The sequence below is a fragment of the Cyanistes caeruleus genome, chromosome 1 (assembly GCF_971803275.1).
Source record: "Cyanistes caeruleus chromosome 1, bCyaCae1.hap1.1, whole genome shotgun sequence".
NCBI classification, from domain to species: domain Eukaryota; kingdom Metazoa; phylum Chordata; class Aves; order Passeriformes; family Paridae; genus Cyanistes; species Cyanistes caeruleus.
In genome coordinates, this window is record NC_141701.1 from 117,650,743 (window position 1) to 117,666,550 (window position 15,808).

The 15,808-nt window shown below is 37.9% G+C and overlaps 1 protein-coding gene across 12 annotated transcripts in view; it reads left to right on the forward strand.

Moving 5' to 3' along the window:
• ANKRD28 (ankyrin repeat domain 28) overlaps positions 1–15,808 on the forward strand; it is a 120,190-nt gene that overhangs the window by 13,646 nt on the left and 90,736 nt on the right. For 4 of the 12 annotated variants that reach the window (XR_015276900.1, XM_086852409.1, XM_086852447.1 and 1 more), the window contains exon 2: positions 11,140–11,233. The exons of 4 other annotated variants lie outside the window; for them this stretch is intronic. Coding sequence is in view for 4 of the 8 variants with exons in the window: in XM_086852409.1 (XP_086708535.1) it covers positions 11,192–11,233 (42 nt within the window). In the remaining 4 variants the exon portion in view is untranslated. Of the gene's footprint in view, positions 1–2,255; positions 2,302–11,139; positions 11,234–15,808 lie in introns of all 12 variants that reach the window. 4 more of the 12 variants (XM_086852420.1, XM_086852458.1, XM_086852482.1 and 1 more) reach the window with 2 other exon arrangements.

Here is a 15,808-nt window from a genome sequence, read left to right on the forward strand (position 1 = left end):
AATATGAGAGGATAGCAGAATCTTCTTTGCCATGCTGAAATAAATCAGGTTACTAAAGGTACGCAAAGTTTTGAGAATACCTGTATTATGTAGCTATTAGTGTTTAAAAATCAGAGTCAGTGCTGCAAATTGAATTACATTTATGGCAAATTTCTCATTATTCTGTACTTTATGTTCCTTGTTTTATAGGAGATACAGGGTACTTTCTGTTGTGCTTTTTGTATTATGTTGTACAAAGGTTTTCAGTGATAAGACTAGACAAAAGGTTAATCTATTTTCAGTGTGGTTTATTGGCATGGATTGTGGGAACTTCGAGGGAATGTTCGAGCTTGAGTATGTAGAGAACAGGACAGGGAGTTTTTTCATTTAAAAATTACATTAGGAAAAGATATGAATGTAACTTGCTAAGATTGAAGTATAGCATCTACTTGCTTTCAGAGAATTATAAAAAATAACACTTAAGTATTATATATTTGCTGCCAGAGGATTGAATTCAAACTGCTTCACAAACGGAAGTTATGAGCTAAGCACTTGGAACGAGTTTGTGAAAGCTCACTGTTTGAAAGCAGCATTAGACAGTTGCCTCTTCTGGAACAAACGGTATTTTCTTTACAATTACTCCTCTTAACTGGAAAAAACAGAAGAAGCTGGGAAAAAGAAAAGCTTCTGGTATGAAGTCTGATAGAACTGTGCTAATCCTAAAATTTTGACAGACTTTGTGGCCAACCCCAAGTCATTGATTCAGCTCATTAACTGTAGTTATATGAAAGAAACACTGTGAACTACTTAACTCAAGACATTTTTGGAAGATTTTAATTGGTGCCATATGTAATTAAAACAACCTGAAATTTTATTTCTGTCTTTGTTAGCTGCTCTGATAAAATCACAAATTAAAAAGTATAACAAAAGTAATAAAAGTAAAGTAATTAGTGCATTGAAGTAATTAATACAGTGTAAAGGTTGTCATGTGCTATTGAAGTGCATCCAAAAAGCAAAAATAGAACCTGGGATAACTCACTTTGATTTGCCCAGGTCTGCTCTTCTTCTGAAAACAGTTAGAGATTAGTTGAAAAGTGTTAATAAAGCAATCAGCTGTCTGTTCTGAAGACTGCTACACCTGGTGATCTTATTTAGTGGTAGCTTGCTTGTCTTCTCTCTATGGAGGGATTTAAGCCATCAGGACTGAGAGGTTTTGCTGCAACATTGCATTGCTATTGTGGAGAGATGCTAGCATAATCATTTTATAGTGGGTTTCTTTTGTGTCTGGTTTTGGTGTGCCAGACTACATCCTGTTTAGTGCACATCATTTTGCTGTTCTCTGTTTGGAAAGTTGTCTTCATATCGCTAGGCTTAGAAATAACCTCTGGAGATTTAATGGAGATGATCAGTCCTCTCCCAAGGCAGGGTCACACAGAGCAGGTGACACAGAAACACACCCAGGTGAGTTTTAAGTGTCTCCAGAGAGGGAGGCTCCACAACATCTCTGGGCAGCCTGTTCCAGTGCTCTGCCACCTCAATGGAAATGAGTCGTTCCTTGTGTTGAGGTGAAACTTCTTGTGGTTTGCTTTATGGACACTGTTCCTTGTCCTGTCACTGAGCACCACTGAAAAGAATCTGGCACCATCCTCTTGGCACCCACCTTTAGGATATTTATAAACATTGATGAGGTCCCCTCTCTGTGTTCTCTAACCTAACCAGTTCAGCTCCCACAGTTGTCTTCTAAGAGATGTGTTCTCACAGTCTTTTCCCATCTGGTGCCTATCTTCACCCTGAAGAAGTGAAAAACCGAAATTTTCATGTGCCACAATTCTTGGGTTCCTGTCTGTCAAGAAGAAAATCTGACTTGTTTTATTTGTTTTTAAGAGCATTGCACCTAGATAATTGTAGGTAGGCTAATGCATTTTGGAAATGAGTTCTGTTCAGTCAGTAATGGCACTTTAACTGAGCAAGGTCTTAGTTTGGTTTATGTGATCTGCTTTAGATTGATGGCATTACTTGGTTGGGATTAATTTTCCTGGGGATGTCTGTGTCCACCATGCAAGTGGATTTAGCTGTAACAGTTAACCTGTCTTCTGGTCCCTTGAAGTGTTTCACTATCTGTGAAATGCAATACTTTTTTTTTTTTTTTTTTCCTGTAATGACCAGATCTTGATGAACTTCAAAACTGTAGTCTTATATACAGTAGTCCTCAGGTCAGATAGAGAAGGTGACTGACTTCTGGCAGTCAAAGGTATTTGATTTTCTTCCCTTTGCAGGCTGTACTGATGTAGTGGAATCTGCTGTGGCACTTGTGCATGGCAGGTAAGAACGCCAGTTTTCCTTAATGTGGAAGCAGCAGTCATGATTTAAGCAATTGATCAAGTGCCCATAAAGGGGATGTTTGGCTGTGTGTCCTGTCCAAGCAACTGGACTTTTCCCTGGAATAATTCCTGTGGAATTACAGTGAACTGGAAAATGCAGATCTTGTTTTTCACTCAAGTATTTGACTTGCAATTGACTGATTTGCGCCTCTTGTAGGGTGAAGTGCTGTTACAGCTGTATGTGAAAATGTGTCTCTGAGACTACAGGCCAGTTCTTTTTTACTGTTTTGTATTTTGGGGAATGAAAACTGTATTATTAAGCTGTGTTAAAATCCTAAATCTTTGTTCAGACACCTATGTTCAGACCTATGTGGAATGCCTCTGTTCTAAGTGAATTCTGACTCTTCTGTCCCATTTTAAAAACATGTTTTTGTCCTGTTACAATAGCCTCAAGGCTGATAAGACAACAGCACCCTATGTGTGCTAGTGTTTATGTGAAATTGCAAACTCTTAAATCTATTCAATGAGCTGCTTATTCCATATATTTTACTTTGTTTTCCAATCATTTTCTTAAAAGGCCTAGTCAATAGGGTTAGGAAGACAATTGCTATTTGCATGCTGGCCCTGGGAATAGAGAAATGACTGCATACACAGATATTCCCTCTGTATTATGGCACTTCCTTATTAAAGATCCAGTGAGGCCATTTGGATGTACTTCTGTTTTTGCTTTCAAAAATTCATCTAAAAATATTCTTTTTAAAGGTAATGTTTTCCTTTCAGGGAGGGAGAAACAACTCCAAGGGAGCTTTTACTTACGATGGTTTGTTCCTGTCAGTGCCTGAGCTGAATGTATGCATTGTTTTTTATGCCTGTAACTTAATTTTGCAAATGCATACTTTTTTGTTTGAAATAGTATTTAGGTTTTATCATTCTGATAATACCCATCTGATGGATATGTACTTTTCTAAAATACTCCTAATGCTTCCTGTTTTTTCTACCCTTGTATGAGGTAGAGTAGAAATGTTAAAATTCATGTGCATGAAAATTAAATAATAATGATTAAAACCCATGAATCAAGAAACAGCTTCTTAAAGGTGGTGTGCTGGTAAAAGGTTACCTCACAAACTGCCACCCTGCTATCCTATAAATATTGATCAAGTCTAATCTTTTTGCCTTGGCAGATACCTAAAGTTTGCAGTTCTTTTCTCCCTCTACCCAATATCCATTTTTAACTGCTGTCTTCTCATAGATGGTCTGAAATATGTCACAGCTGTATACTAGAAAGTCTCTGTTCCACAGTCATAATCTGAGGGTTTTAATTCTTCAGTCATCTTGTGTGTTTTAAGCACAGAGGTTTCTGTGAAGCTGGACTGTAGACTTGGAGAGGTAACCTGCTATGGACAAACATAGACTCAAATAGCTCCTAACCTGTGCTTTCTTCTGATTTTCATGTCTATGAACATCACTTCTTGATTTGTATTTCTCTTTGAATGTGACAGGCATCTGTTCAGATTGGAAAGCATTACCCTTTTCTGGTCTTATATACAGTGTTTCTGAAGAGTAACTGTAGGTTCTGAAGAAGTCTGTCCTGGTTGTGAAGTTTCTTAATGGGTTGATTTATGTATGAACTGCTGTGACTCATAGCACACTACCTTATTTTTATCCAGATAATTACCTCGCTAAAAGATGTGTGAAATGTAAAGTTTTCTTCCCTCAGCTTGAGGAGCAATGCTATTGTCTATCTGTCCTTTTGATGTTAAGTTTGAAAAGAATTCATCTTCTGCTTGCTTTGCCTTCTCAAATTTTTAACTGAAAATTATCTCTGAAGTGTTTAAAGAACTGTAAAAGTGAAAATGAAGTGACATATGAGTTGCAATAGTTTGTTGTTTTTTTTTAAGGTGTGTCATTTCCAAGTATATCGTAAGAATTTTTGATGTTTATATGGCTTTTTGTATAAGTAGTTATTGTTTGAAATGATACGTGCACACATGCTGAAATAACATGTACATAAAGGTTTCTGGATTTGTTAGAGGTACTTACTCCTCTTCTGCTTTGATCATTTTTCATTTTTAACAGTGGTGTGAACATCAGAGGATCAACACGTGCTTTCACTTATGTCATTTAGGATATTTCATAGGTTCACAAGTCTTCTGGCTTGTCAGTTCATTATTTCACCTCTTGTTTTATGCCAGGGAGCTGTTCAAGCTCAAAGCTTTTATCTGAATAGTAAATCACAGAGTCAGATTCAACATCAGGAGAACTATTAAATCTGTTTTTTAATTTACTTCTATTTAAAAATGGTCTAATACTTTTGCCATGATCTCTGACAGTTCTGTTGATTCATAATGAAACAGCTTGAATTACTGCTTTGTTTGTCTGTGAAGCTCCTCCACGTGGTTGTCCTTGGTAAACAGTAGTCACTGAGGAAATAGTAAGGGATAGCACCCTCCTACTCCCTCAAATCCTCCTCCTTCCTCTCAAATCAGCTCAGCTCACATCTGCTTGTGTATGTTAATGTTATTGATTTTGTTAGTGTACCTACTTGTGAACTGTGATTATTAGGGGCAGACATCCTTGTGAATATCTGCTGCTGCTAAACCTGCTGGGAGTTGTAAATGCTGTTAATTTAACATCTAGAATGCTCTGAAATAATATGCCTGATTTTAACCAGCAAAAAAATTAGAGGATCAAGTTAGTAAACCAAGATAAGTGCATCGGTGATCTTTTTTTAAGATCGTAAACAGTTTTCTCATATAATTAAAGATGAAGGCATGAAAACAAGGAGAAAGTGAGATGCCATTTTAAATGATTTGTACATTTCATGCTCCTCAAAGCTTGTTATAAACAAATCATCACAAGGATTTGGAGCAGCAGATGAATGTCTGTTCTCCTTCCAGCCCCCAAGATATCCAGGAATATTTTGGGAAGAACTTGTAGTCCTTCCTATAAGTACTCCAGTTTATATGTAACCATAAACTCTGTGTTTATGCTACATTGAAACAGTCTTCAGCATCATTTGGTACCACTGACTCTCAGATTTAAAAGATGGAGGGTTTGGTGCTATATATGTTAAATTATATGAGATCCAAAGTAAAGCTTAATTTTGTACTTTAAAATGTATTGCTTTTATTACCACTGAAATAATGTTGGTAACCTTAGCCTTCCACATAGTTTGACTTTCCAGGACTTTTTAAAAGAATACTGAAAAAACCCTGAACTTGGCACATTTTTCCAGTATGAGTAATTTATTTCATGATAAGCCTTGGTTATGGTTTGGGTCCCCCCACCCACCCAATGTTTTGGGAATAGCAGCTTTCTGTGGCATGTTGCTCCAGGTGATGGTGATGGCTCCCTCAGATACTGCCACAAGTCATCTTTGGATGAGACTTCCCCCACCTTTCCTTTGAGATTAGTCTCCCACTGCATCTTTGTGAGCCCCTTGTTTCTTCCAATGTGGTTATTGCTTTTACTCCACTCAGCACACCTTGCTTCAGAAGGCTGCTTGTCAGTGTTGATTCTGTTGTTTTCATGTTGTTGTTTTCTTAGTCAATGCATTTGGTCTTGTCTCTATAACAAATTGTTATCTTTAATAGCTTCTCTCTGAATTATTGATGTTCCACAATGACTTCTTGCTCCAATCTATTTATACTTTGAGCATCTCTGCATTATTCTGTGAGATAGAAATATTAATGTGAAATACAGCATTAATCAGCCTCTGCAGTACTGTTATATGTGAGCTTGTAGGTACCGCTGTACTACAGATTTCTGTGTAGCACTCTACAAATAATTATAAATTCCGAGAATAAGGTGTTTAGTGCCTGTCACTGTAGGTAGTTCTTAGTTTAACTGCTAAGTCTCCCTCTATTTCCCAGTTTAACTGCATCCATAGTATTAAGAGCAGAGCGTCATATTGCTTTGTGCTATCCCTGCTATCTTGCCAGACTATCATTTGAATGTGAGTACAGATGGTATGACTCATTTACACTTGTCCTTAGCAGGCGACATACTTAACACCAAGTATGTGCCTCCAGCTTTTGATTCCTGTGAAAAAGAGTGTTTCCCTCTCACCACCCCAACGAGTGTTATTTTGTTATGATTCAATCAGGTTTTAGTTCACCTTCCTTTTAAAATCAGGGAAGCAGTCTGTTTTTTCTCCTATCTAAAATGTAATTGACGCTATTTTTAAAAGATGCCAGACCTCTGTTGATTTTGCTGAGACCACTTTTAAATAGGAAAAATGAAGATGAGCAAATTAATGGTTCCATTGTTTGAATGTAGAAAATACACTGAGGTACTGTAGACCTACTCTGCTACTTTTTCAGTACCTCTGGAATATAGAGAAGTGTTTTTTCCTAGTGTATGAGGAAGTTAGTGTATTCTGCAACTTGGGATACAGATAAATGGGCAAACATTTTCCTTTCTGAAACACAGTAGGTCTGATAGCGCTTCATCAAGACCTTGTCTGTCAGTCTTGAATATGCTGAATGGTTTATCTTTTCTCTGTAGGAGCAGGGATAAAAAAGCAATCTTAGAAACTTGTGTGTGGTGGTGGTAGTGGTGGAATAATATTTCTTTTTACACAAAATAATTCACCTCTCTTTTCTCCATGCCTCAGCTGAGGATCTGCTCTTACAGGCAATGTTGAGGAGCATGCAGTGCGTTGAAGGCACGCTTGGCACTGAACAGCACCAAAGCGGAGCTGAGAATTTGGGATAAAGTGCAGGTTGATATATGTATTGATAAATGTGCCTTATTTGTTTGGCGTTTCCCTTTTCATTTCGGTCAGGCCCAGAATCAGGTTCCATGTTGTGATATAGAATGCTTTTTTTTTTGTTTTTGGTTTTTTTTTGTGTTTGTTTTTGTTTTTTTTGTTTTGAAGGCAGTAAGTTTACTGAAAAAAAGGATCAGGAGTGCATTTTCCTAACTTTTTTGGTTTTTTTTAATATTAGTAAGATACATGGGCAGAACTTTGAAATTGTTTTTCATTGTCCCATGGCTATGTCTTTCTACTTGTAAAAATAGTATAGCAGCTCTGTTTTTCAACAAAAGCTTTGTTTTCCTACAGCTCTTTCACATATATGCTGTTTCTCAACAAGAATTTTGAGGACTAGCCCTCCCTTAAATCTGTGTAGGTGTTCATAATCACAGAAGTGTGTGTCTGATCCCACGTGGAAGCTGAACACTCTTATTTAAGGCTTGTACTCCCTCTGATGGCAAACTGCTGTGTTTCTCTTGCCTTCTGTGTTCGCTTTCATCTCTCTCCTTTGGTCTCCATTTTATCTTCTTGCTGTGATGCTGGATTAAGCTGTTGTTTCATGTGTGGCCCACTGAAAGTGCAGTTTTAATGAAGCTGATAAAACTGAAGGGCCTACCAGACTGCATGTATACTAGACAACAGTAAGCTATTTGGTTAGGTAGGAGGAAAGGAGGGAGAACTTATCTTCTCTACTTGAATTTATGTAGTATTTTTATTGCAGTCACTCTTCTGTGGTACAAGTCATACTTACTTCCTAATGCTTGGCTTAAACTGGTGACTTTATCTCCCTGAAGCTTGCATATGAATACTCTGCTCTTTTAAGCCCTAATTCTTTGTTCCAGAAGTCAATTGTTTGGATAATATCATTTTATGTTTGGTACAAAATACTCCCAGTGCTACAAAGACTTTACTAGTTGCTTTTGTATGGGATTGTTATTAAGAAATGACCGTGTTTTAAATCTTGTAGTTATACTAATAAAGATCTAATGTACAGGAAATAGAACTGTCATTGGAACTTGTATGTTAATGATGTGATAGCCTATGGTAATATTTTATTTGTAAATTTGGCATCTAGATTACAAATAATGCAAAACAAAGCTGTTAATCATGTGGTTACAGGAACAAGACATTGTATAGTTTGTATGTCTTTGTACATTTGTGTGTAGAAGACCAGTTTGAGAGAAAAGATAGCGATCCTGTTGCCCCTCTGATAAATGACCCTTTGCTAGAACATTACTCAGAGGAGAACTCAGCAGATCTTTGTGTTCTCATTGCATCTCTTTTGTGCTTCCGTAGTAGTTTCAAATGTTTCCTGAAAGTGTTTGCTAAATTATTTAATTATTATTAAATATTACTAATTTAATTAAATCTAACCTTTGCTTAACATCAATTATTTAAATGGGTAAAGACTCTCAGTTCTTGTTCATTGTCACTGACAACAATAGCACTGTTGGGTACTTACTGTGTGCAGTGTTGCCTTTCACGTGTGACGCTGGCAAGAGTTTCAGCTGGTGGAAGAGATGTAGGATGGTAATGAGTTTTCTGGTGTGTAGTCAGGCCTTTTCTGATGGCATGAAATCCAAATCGATGGTGCATCTGACTCAGACTCCCTTATTTTAGGGACCTTATATTAGGAACTGCTGGGATGTCAAGTTTTCAAGTATTGCTTCTGTTTGCTTGCTCAGCCTTGCACCTGTCTGGCACCTTACACTATCTAGCAAATTTCTGGCAATTTTGGTGAAGGTATGTGAACCTCTAAGCATGTCAAAAAGACTGAAATAAAGCTCTTAATTTTGAGCCTTTAGCATCCCCTTGAATGTGAAATCCAGTCTTAAAAATTTAGGTGCTTACCTTAAATATGTGAAGTGACTAGATCCTTCCAGGAATTCTGGCACTTGTAGGAGAGATATTAAATTAGTATCACGTGCTCGCAGGAAAGAAATTTTTTGGTCTTGCTCAAGTGTTTTGGTTTTCTTTGATGTGCTGCCACCAAGTGACAAGGCTTGGTATTGCTGCTGTTGTTTTTGGTTTTGGTTTTTTTAAAGAGTGATTTCCACTAACCACTCTCTTTTCTTTCTTTCAAACTGAAAAAGTTAGAATATTACTTTGCACTCCTGGTACATTTGCATGTACAATAATATTCCGTATTATTTTTCAGAATAACATGACTTCTTGGAAAGTCTGATTGAAAATTAATGGGATAAAGTAACTGTTAAAACTAAGTTTTTCTACCCCACCATCTTTCTGCTGTTCAGTTTAGATATTCTGGATTCTATAAACTATTGCAGAGTCTCTGTCACTGGAGATACTCAAGAATCATCTGGATGCTATCCTGTGCCCTGTGCTCTAGGATGACTCTGCTTGAGCAGGGAGGTTGGACCAGATCACCCATTGTGATCCCTTCCAACCTCACCCATCCTAAGATTCCATGATTGAAAATAATCTTCAGTCCAAAACAATACAATGTAAGCACACATCTGAACATAAACATCAAGTATAAAAATGCTGAGATCAAAAAATATCTGATGGCAGATCAAAATGTATTATAGAAGTAATGTTTGAATCCTACATTTAGACATTTCAGGGTAACTTTTGATGAACAAGCTTATAAAAATATTCAGTATACTAAACCAATATTCTGAGCAATATTCCAAGTGTTCGAAATATTTCCCTGTGCTAATCTATGCAAAAGTTTGCTTGGTAAGATAAAGGATGTTGGTGTGTCTAAGGGGAGAGTGTTGCAGGTGGAGTGGAGTGTCATGGGATACTGCGGGTGACCTCACATCTCTCCAGCTCACATAGCTGAGGTGTGCTGTCTGCTTGACCTGCTGGGCACTGTGTGTGGACAGAAATGATGGTGGGGTGCAGAAGTTAAAGAAAAGATGATGCACTGCCACTGATGGTTTATACTCTTTATCTTCTGATTCTTACAGACTTGAGTACTATAAAAATTGCTGAGCAGCAAAATTATACTTTGTTTCTAAGAAAGTTAAGACATTTAAGACTTTTTACAGCACTATTTGGGAACGTGATTAAAGGTCTGATTTGTAGATGAGACTAGTAGCCAAGGTACGTCTGCCCAGATTAGCAAATCCATCCTAAGTGCTGTTTTGAAAAAGACTTCAAACTACAAGCTCTTGCTAGAAAAGGTAGTCTCCCATCATACCCCTCCCTTGGGAGTTTCTTAGCTGTTCTCTTGTTTTTCGGCAGATCTTACAGCAGGCAAGTTTGGCGGCTGAAGTAGCAAAAAACAGTTTTAGCTTTCTGCTAGTTGTTCTCTATAGGTCAGCCTATGGGACAGTAAGGTAAATGCAGTGACAGCACAAAGAAAACACTGGGGAGACATATAACTACAGCAGTAGTCCCTATTTGTTCTTAGCTCTGCTGGGGCTGAATATGTCACATGCTACTTTGCCCAATTTAGAAAGGTGACTGAGGATTGTTTTTTGACCTGAGTAATTAATTTATCATTAAGACTCATCTAAACAATGTTGTAATCATACACTTATTTGGGATTGTTCTGTACCTGCTTACCACAGCTGTTACCTTGCAATTTGCATTCTATACCCCCTCTTAATGATGAAAACTTAATCTTTTGAGGTTTGTTCCCTGCTCTCCCCTTTTGCCCTTCCTCAGGTGGAAAGGAGGCATCTGTGAAAGCTAGGCTTTCTTTGTAAATATGATGTGTAATAGAGGAGAGGAAAATAATGATTCACTTGTTTTGGTCCACAGAGAGGAAATCCGTCAGTAAAAACCTAGTAGCAGTAAAGACTGAAACTGTTTATATAAATACACTGAAGCTTCCAGAGATCTCCTCTCTGGCACAGGAAATGTCACATGTTGCTGACTATGCTGCCAGTTCTTCTGTCCTGAAGTATTGGCTTATCAATATGCCAGCTGTGCTTCTTATTTTGCAAAAGAAAATAATTACCTATCTCAACAGTTTTAGCATACTTAAAACATTTCCTTCTGAGGTGACAGTAATTGTTCCTGTAAAATATATCCAGCATGTGATATATTGGTTTTTATTTAAACCTAGTGAAAGAGGATTTCAGTTCTGAATTTTTTTTTCCTGTAAATTAGGAATTAATTTTGCCTGTGGCCATTTCAACTCCAATATAAGTGCTCCTGTCTCATGATGCATAAAGGCTACTGCAGTCACATGGCATTTTACAGGGTAAGACACTTCTGTATAATTTCATTAAGTACTCTGTTTCCTGTTGTGTATTTCCTTGTTCTCCTAATGTTCTTCAACTGCTTGTGTTATTTATTAAAATAGCAAAATAAGTAAATTTAATGAAATCCACCGTGTGTTCTATGACGTAAGTTTCATTGATTCCCCGTTACAGAACTAATCTATAAAGGAATATCCAAAATGTTTAGAGCTGGTAATGTGGATGAACTTCTTAATTAAAAAACACTTATCCTCCTAACTTCAAAGTAGTAGGGATGTGTAATTAAGCACTGTCTTTATTCTGTTTAAGGTAGATATATCAAGGTTGTATGTTACCTTCATTCTGCCATTTTTCTAGCTTGGTTTGATCCTGGTGGGCAGCTTAGGCCCATGCAGGCACTTGCTCATTCCTCACCAGTGCAGTGGGGGAGAGAATCAGAAACATAAACATGAGAAAAATCGTGGGTTGAGATAAAGCCAGTTCAATAGGGAAAGCAAAAACTGTGCATGCAAGCAAAGCAAAACAAGGAGTTCATTCACCACTTCATTCACTGTTTTCCATGGGCAGGCAGGAGTTGAGCCATCTCCAGGAAAGCAGGGCCCCATCTCACATAATGATGACTTAGGAAGATGCCATCACTCCAAACACTCCTCTCTTCGTCCACCGTCGCTCATCTTTATATGCTGAGTGATCTCATATGGCATGGGATATCTCTTGGGTCAGTTGGGGTCAGCTGTCCCAGCTCTGTCCCTTCTAGCTTTCAGATCACCAGCCTGCTTGCTGGTGGGGCATTGTGAGAAGCAGAAAAGGCCTTGGTGCTGTTCAAGCACAGCTCAGCAATAACTAAAACAACCCTGTGTTATTAATATTGTTTTCATCACAAATCTAAAACACAGCCCCATTCAGCTACTGTGAAGAAAATTAACCTCTCTCCCAGCCAATACCAGTACACCGAGTACCTTGAGCCAATGTTTTGTGTGTGGTGTTTCTGTCCTTTGTGTGTCTGGACAAATGTAACTACTGTAGCAACCTATGCTGACATGTAAATAAAATGGATAAGCAAAAAAAGAGTGAAACTTGTCAGGATGCGATGCCTGTAATTTAACAAGTAAACTTATTATGAGGTCATCTGGTTTGTGGCAGCACTTTTTTTGTTAACTGTTTTTATTTTGATAGTACCTGGATTGTAGAAGGTCATGAGAAAAATTGGTTTGGGTTGATGGAGCAGGTCACTGGTGATGGAAGCCTTTAGGAGAGCACAAGTAGATTTCCATTGTTGCTTTAGTGCCCGAGGTGTGTTTTAGCTTTGTACCTGAAGTTGCATTTGCTGTAATTTCTTATATATTGGGGATTTTTTGCTTCAGATTCTGAACTATGTTTTATATGTCCCAGTTTCAAGACTAAACTCATCATTTCACTTGAAATTATAGATTTATTTTTTTTTTAATTTTTTTAACTGAAGCATGTTTTCCTGTTTAACCATGACAGTGACTCTTGACTGGTCTATTGCTTTCTGCTTTAGACTAGTTCAGCTATTTCCTCTCTTCCTCCTAATATGGGAAAATAGATCAAGACTTTTTACACTTAGAAGTAGTTTTGAGACTGTAAAAAGAACATTACTGTCAAGCTGTCCCCTAGGGCTAGAATCTCCCTAGAGGAAATTATCTTGTGCTACTATTGCCAGTGTAGTATCCATGGATTCTGAACAAAGTACTCCCTGTTGACAAAAGTCTAAATTAGAGTTTGCTTGCATAACTGCTTTAGTGGTATGAAGCCACTGTTCTTCCCAACTTGCACAGGTTTTCTGTAAATTTTTTTTATATAGGTCTCAAAGAAGTAGTTGCTTTGCTCTTGATGTGGGCCAAAACACTTTGTAGCTGTTCTGCTATTTTTTGTTGATTCCTCTTGCTAAGCTGAAACGCTTTTGGAGGGAAAGTTATGTAAACCTTAGAGAACCTTATGAAATCTGTGAAACCTTAGTGATAGTGAAAAAATCATAAGAGCTTAGAGAAGATGTCAATCCCATCTTTTTCTCGTCTATTGAGGAAGAACTGGTTATCTGTAGATTATTCTGGATTTTTGAAAAAGTGTATTAGTTTTTAATGCTTGACTTAAAAAGTAAATTTACCTGAGAAACCAGTGTTCATAATTTCAGATTATTACTGCTAATAAAAGCTGAGAAGGTCATTTTTCACCAACAGACTGCATATTTATGGGTTCTAATTATTTTATTTTTTTTTACTGTGCTGGTTCTTTATTGAAGAAGACTTCTACTTTGAAAGAAGTAGCACTTACATGTGGTTTTTTTCTGTGTTGCTACCACCAGGTTAGAAAATCGGAAGCTGTTGTCACTTAGCATGTTCTTACCCTGTTCCACATACCAACTCCATGTAGACTGTGATGTAGACTGTGTCGAAACAAACAGCAGTAATACTTCTTGCCAATAATGAAAAGATGCATTGTTCATATTATCTTGGTTTGAAAGCACCAGATTTTGGGAGCAGTAACAATGATATTAGAACAATTTTGGTAGAACTTTGCATTCTAAAAGTTCATGATAGTATGATAGATTTCTAAGCAGAGCAATTGTTGCTGGATGTAAGAGGAAGTGGTTTCAGTATTTCTCTCTCCAGCCTCAATAACTTTCTTGTACTGGATGAGGAAGATTGTCATGAAATGGTAGTTTCAGTTGCTGGAAGTTTTTGCTTCAGTGGTGTGAGACATGAACCTCACTTAGCCTTTCATGCTTATACAGTAACCCTTTCTTTCTTCATTTCTGCTGCTTAAACATGTGACTTTCAAAATCAAACCCAAAAGCTGTGATTTGTCTTAGAGCTCCATATGGGCAAGTCTGTTTATAAAACTGAAGTAAGTAGTAGTTGTTTGCTTTTCACAGCCCACTGAGAGCTGATCTCACCCTCGTCTCTGTTAAACTGGTCTCTATTGGGACCTTGGACAGCCTGGCAGTCCATGTCCCCAGTAAATAGAATACTTCTGGCCCTGTCCATACAGGGCCTGGTTTGGCTGCTGGGGGCTCCCCAGTTGGAGTGCAGTGGAAGCCATCTCCCTTGTGAGTGATGCTCAGCAAGACTCTTAACTCACAGAGATTGAGAGTGTCTTTGGTTGGTAAGTGTTGCTTGTGGGTACTCCTGACTATACTTGCAGCATTTGCAGCAAAATTGTTTGCTTAAAGACCTCTTTTGAAAGACACATTCCTGTTCAGACTAGTAGGGACTTCAGATGGTTCCACTATATTCTTTTGTTTTGTCTGGATGTTTCTGTAGTTATGATTTGCACAGAGGTGTTCAGTTTGTGATGTTTACTATATGGTTAGGATGATTATGTCTTTCCAGGATTTCAAGGTAAATTATGTTCAGAATTTCATCTGAATAGATCGCCAAGCTCATGCTCAGCATCAAGAAAGAAATGGCACACAGAACTCTTTAAGATCATGGTTAGAATAACCTCCCCAAACTGTTCAATTTATGTAGCTAATTTTTTTTGGGCTGTGACTGGTATTTTCAGAAGCTTCCTCTATAAGTAATTCTTCGTTACAATTTCCTCTGCTATCATTGAGGAAGAAGGTGCATCTTTTTGCATCTCCTTGTCCAGAAATTTGTAAACTTTACACATAAATTTGGGTCAAGTAGCGTAATGATTAAGAAGATCAAGATGTGTATAAGTGCTGGGTATTATCATTGTACTGGTTTTTTGTTCTTTTGTTCTTGTCTGCCTCCCCTGCCCTACCCTCAGAAACATTAATTTTCACTGAGAAGCTGTGCAGCTGCTACACACTTGAATATATGAGAAGTTCCTAACTTCCAGCTAGCGTGAGTAATTTGGGGTTTTTTCTTCTTGAATCGAAACAATTTTGTTAATACTTAGAAAACCCTGTAACTGGTAGAAACCTTAAAAAAATCCAACCAAAAATACATACAAAAAAAGTAGAACCAGCAAAACCCCCAAAACCCAGAGGTGCTTCAGTTTGCTGATACAGGACTGTAATTAGATTGAAAGTAAGCATCCCTTAGTAGGGAATATGCTGAGGTTTGCAGAATCTCTGCCTGCCCCCATCCGTCTATGGAGTCAACCTTTGCATCCTGATTTGGTGCTGTGTGGTGAAGCCCAGTGGGGACCTGTGACATTGTACCTTTCTGAGGGGTATGCTTTAAGTTAGTCCTTGCAGGGAGAAAAATGGCTATATTTTCACTGATTTCCAGGAGTAAAATCGTTCATAGTATTGTTGAAGTGTTCCAAATAACTTTCCTTATTTTCCCCAAGAAGAGAGGAATCCATTGGTCTCTTTCCCTATATAGAATGGTTTGATTTGGAAGGGATCTAAGAGTTCATCCAGTTCCAATACCCCTTCCATGGGCAGGGACACCTCCCACTAGACCAGGTTGCTCAGAGCTCCAGCCAGCCAGGTCTTGAATACCTCCCAGGGATGGGGAGTCCACAGCCTCTCTCAGAAATCTGTACCTCACCACCCTGATAGAAAATAATTTTTTTCCTAATACCTAATCTGAACTTACCTAGTTTAAGGCCATTCCTCCTTGTCCTGTCACTCCATACTCTTG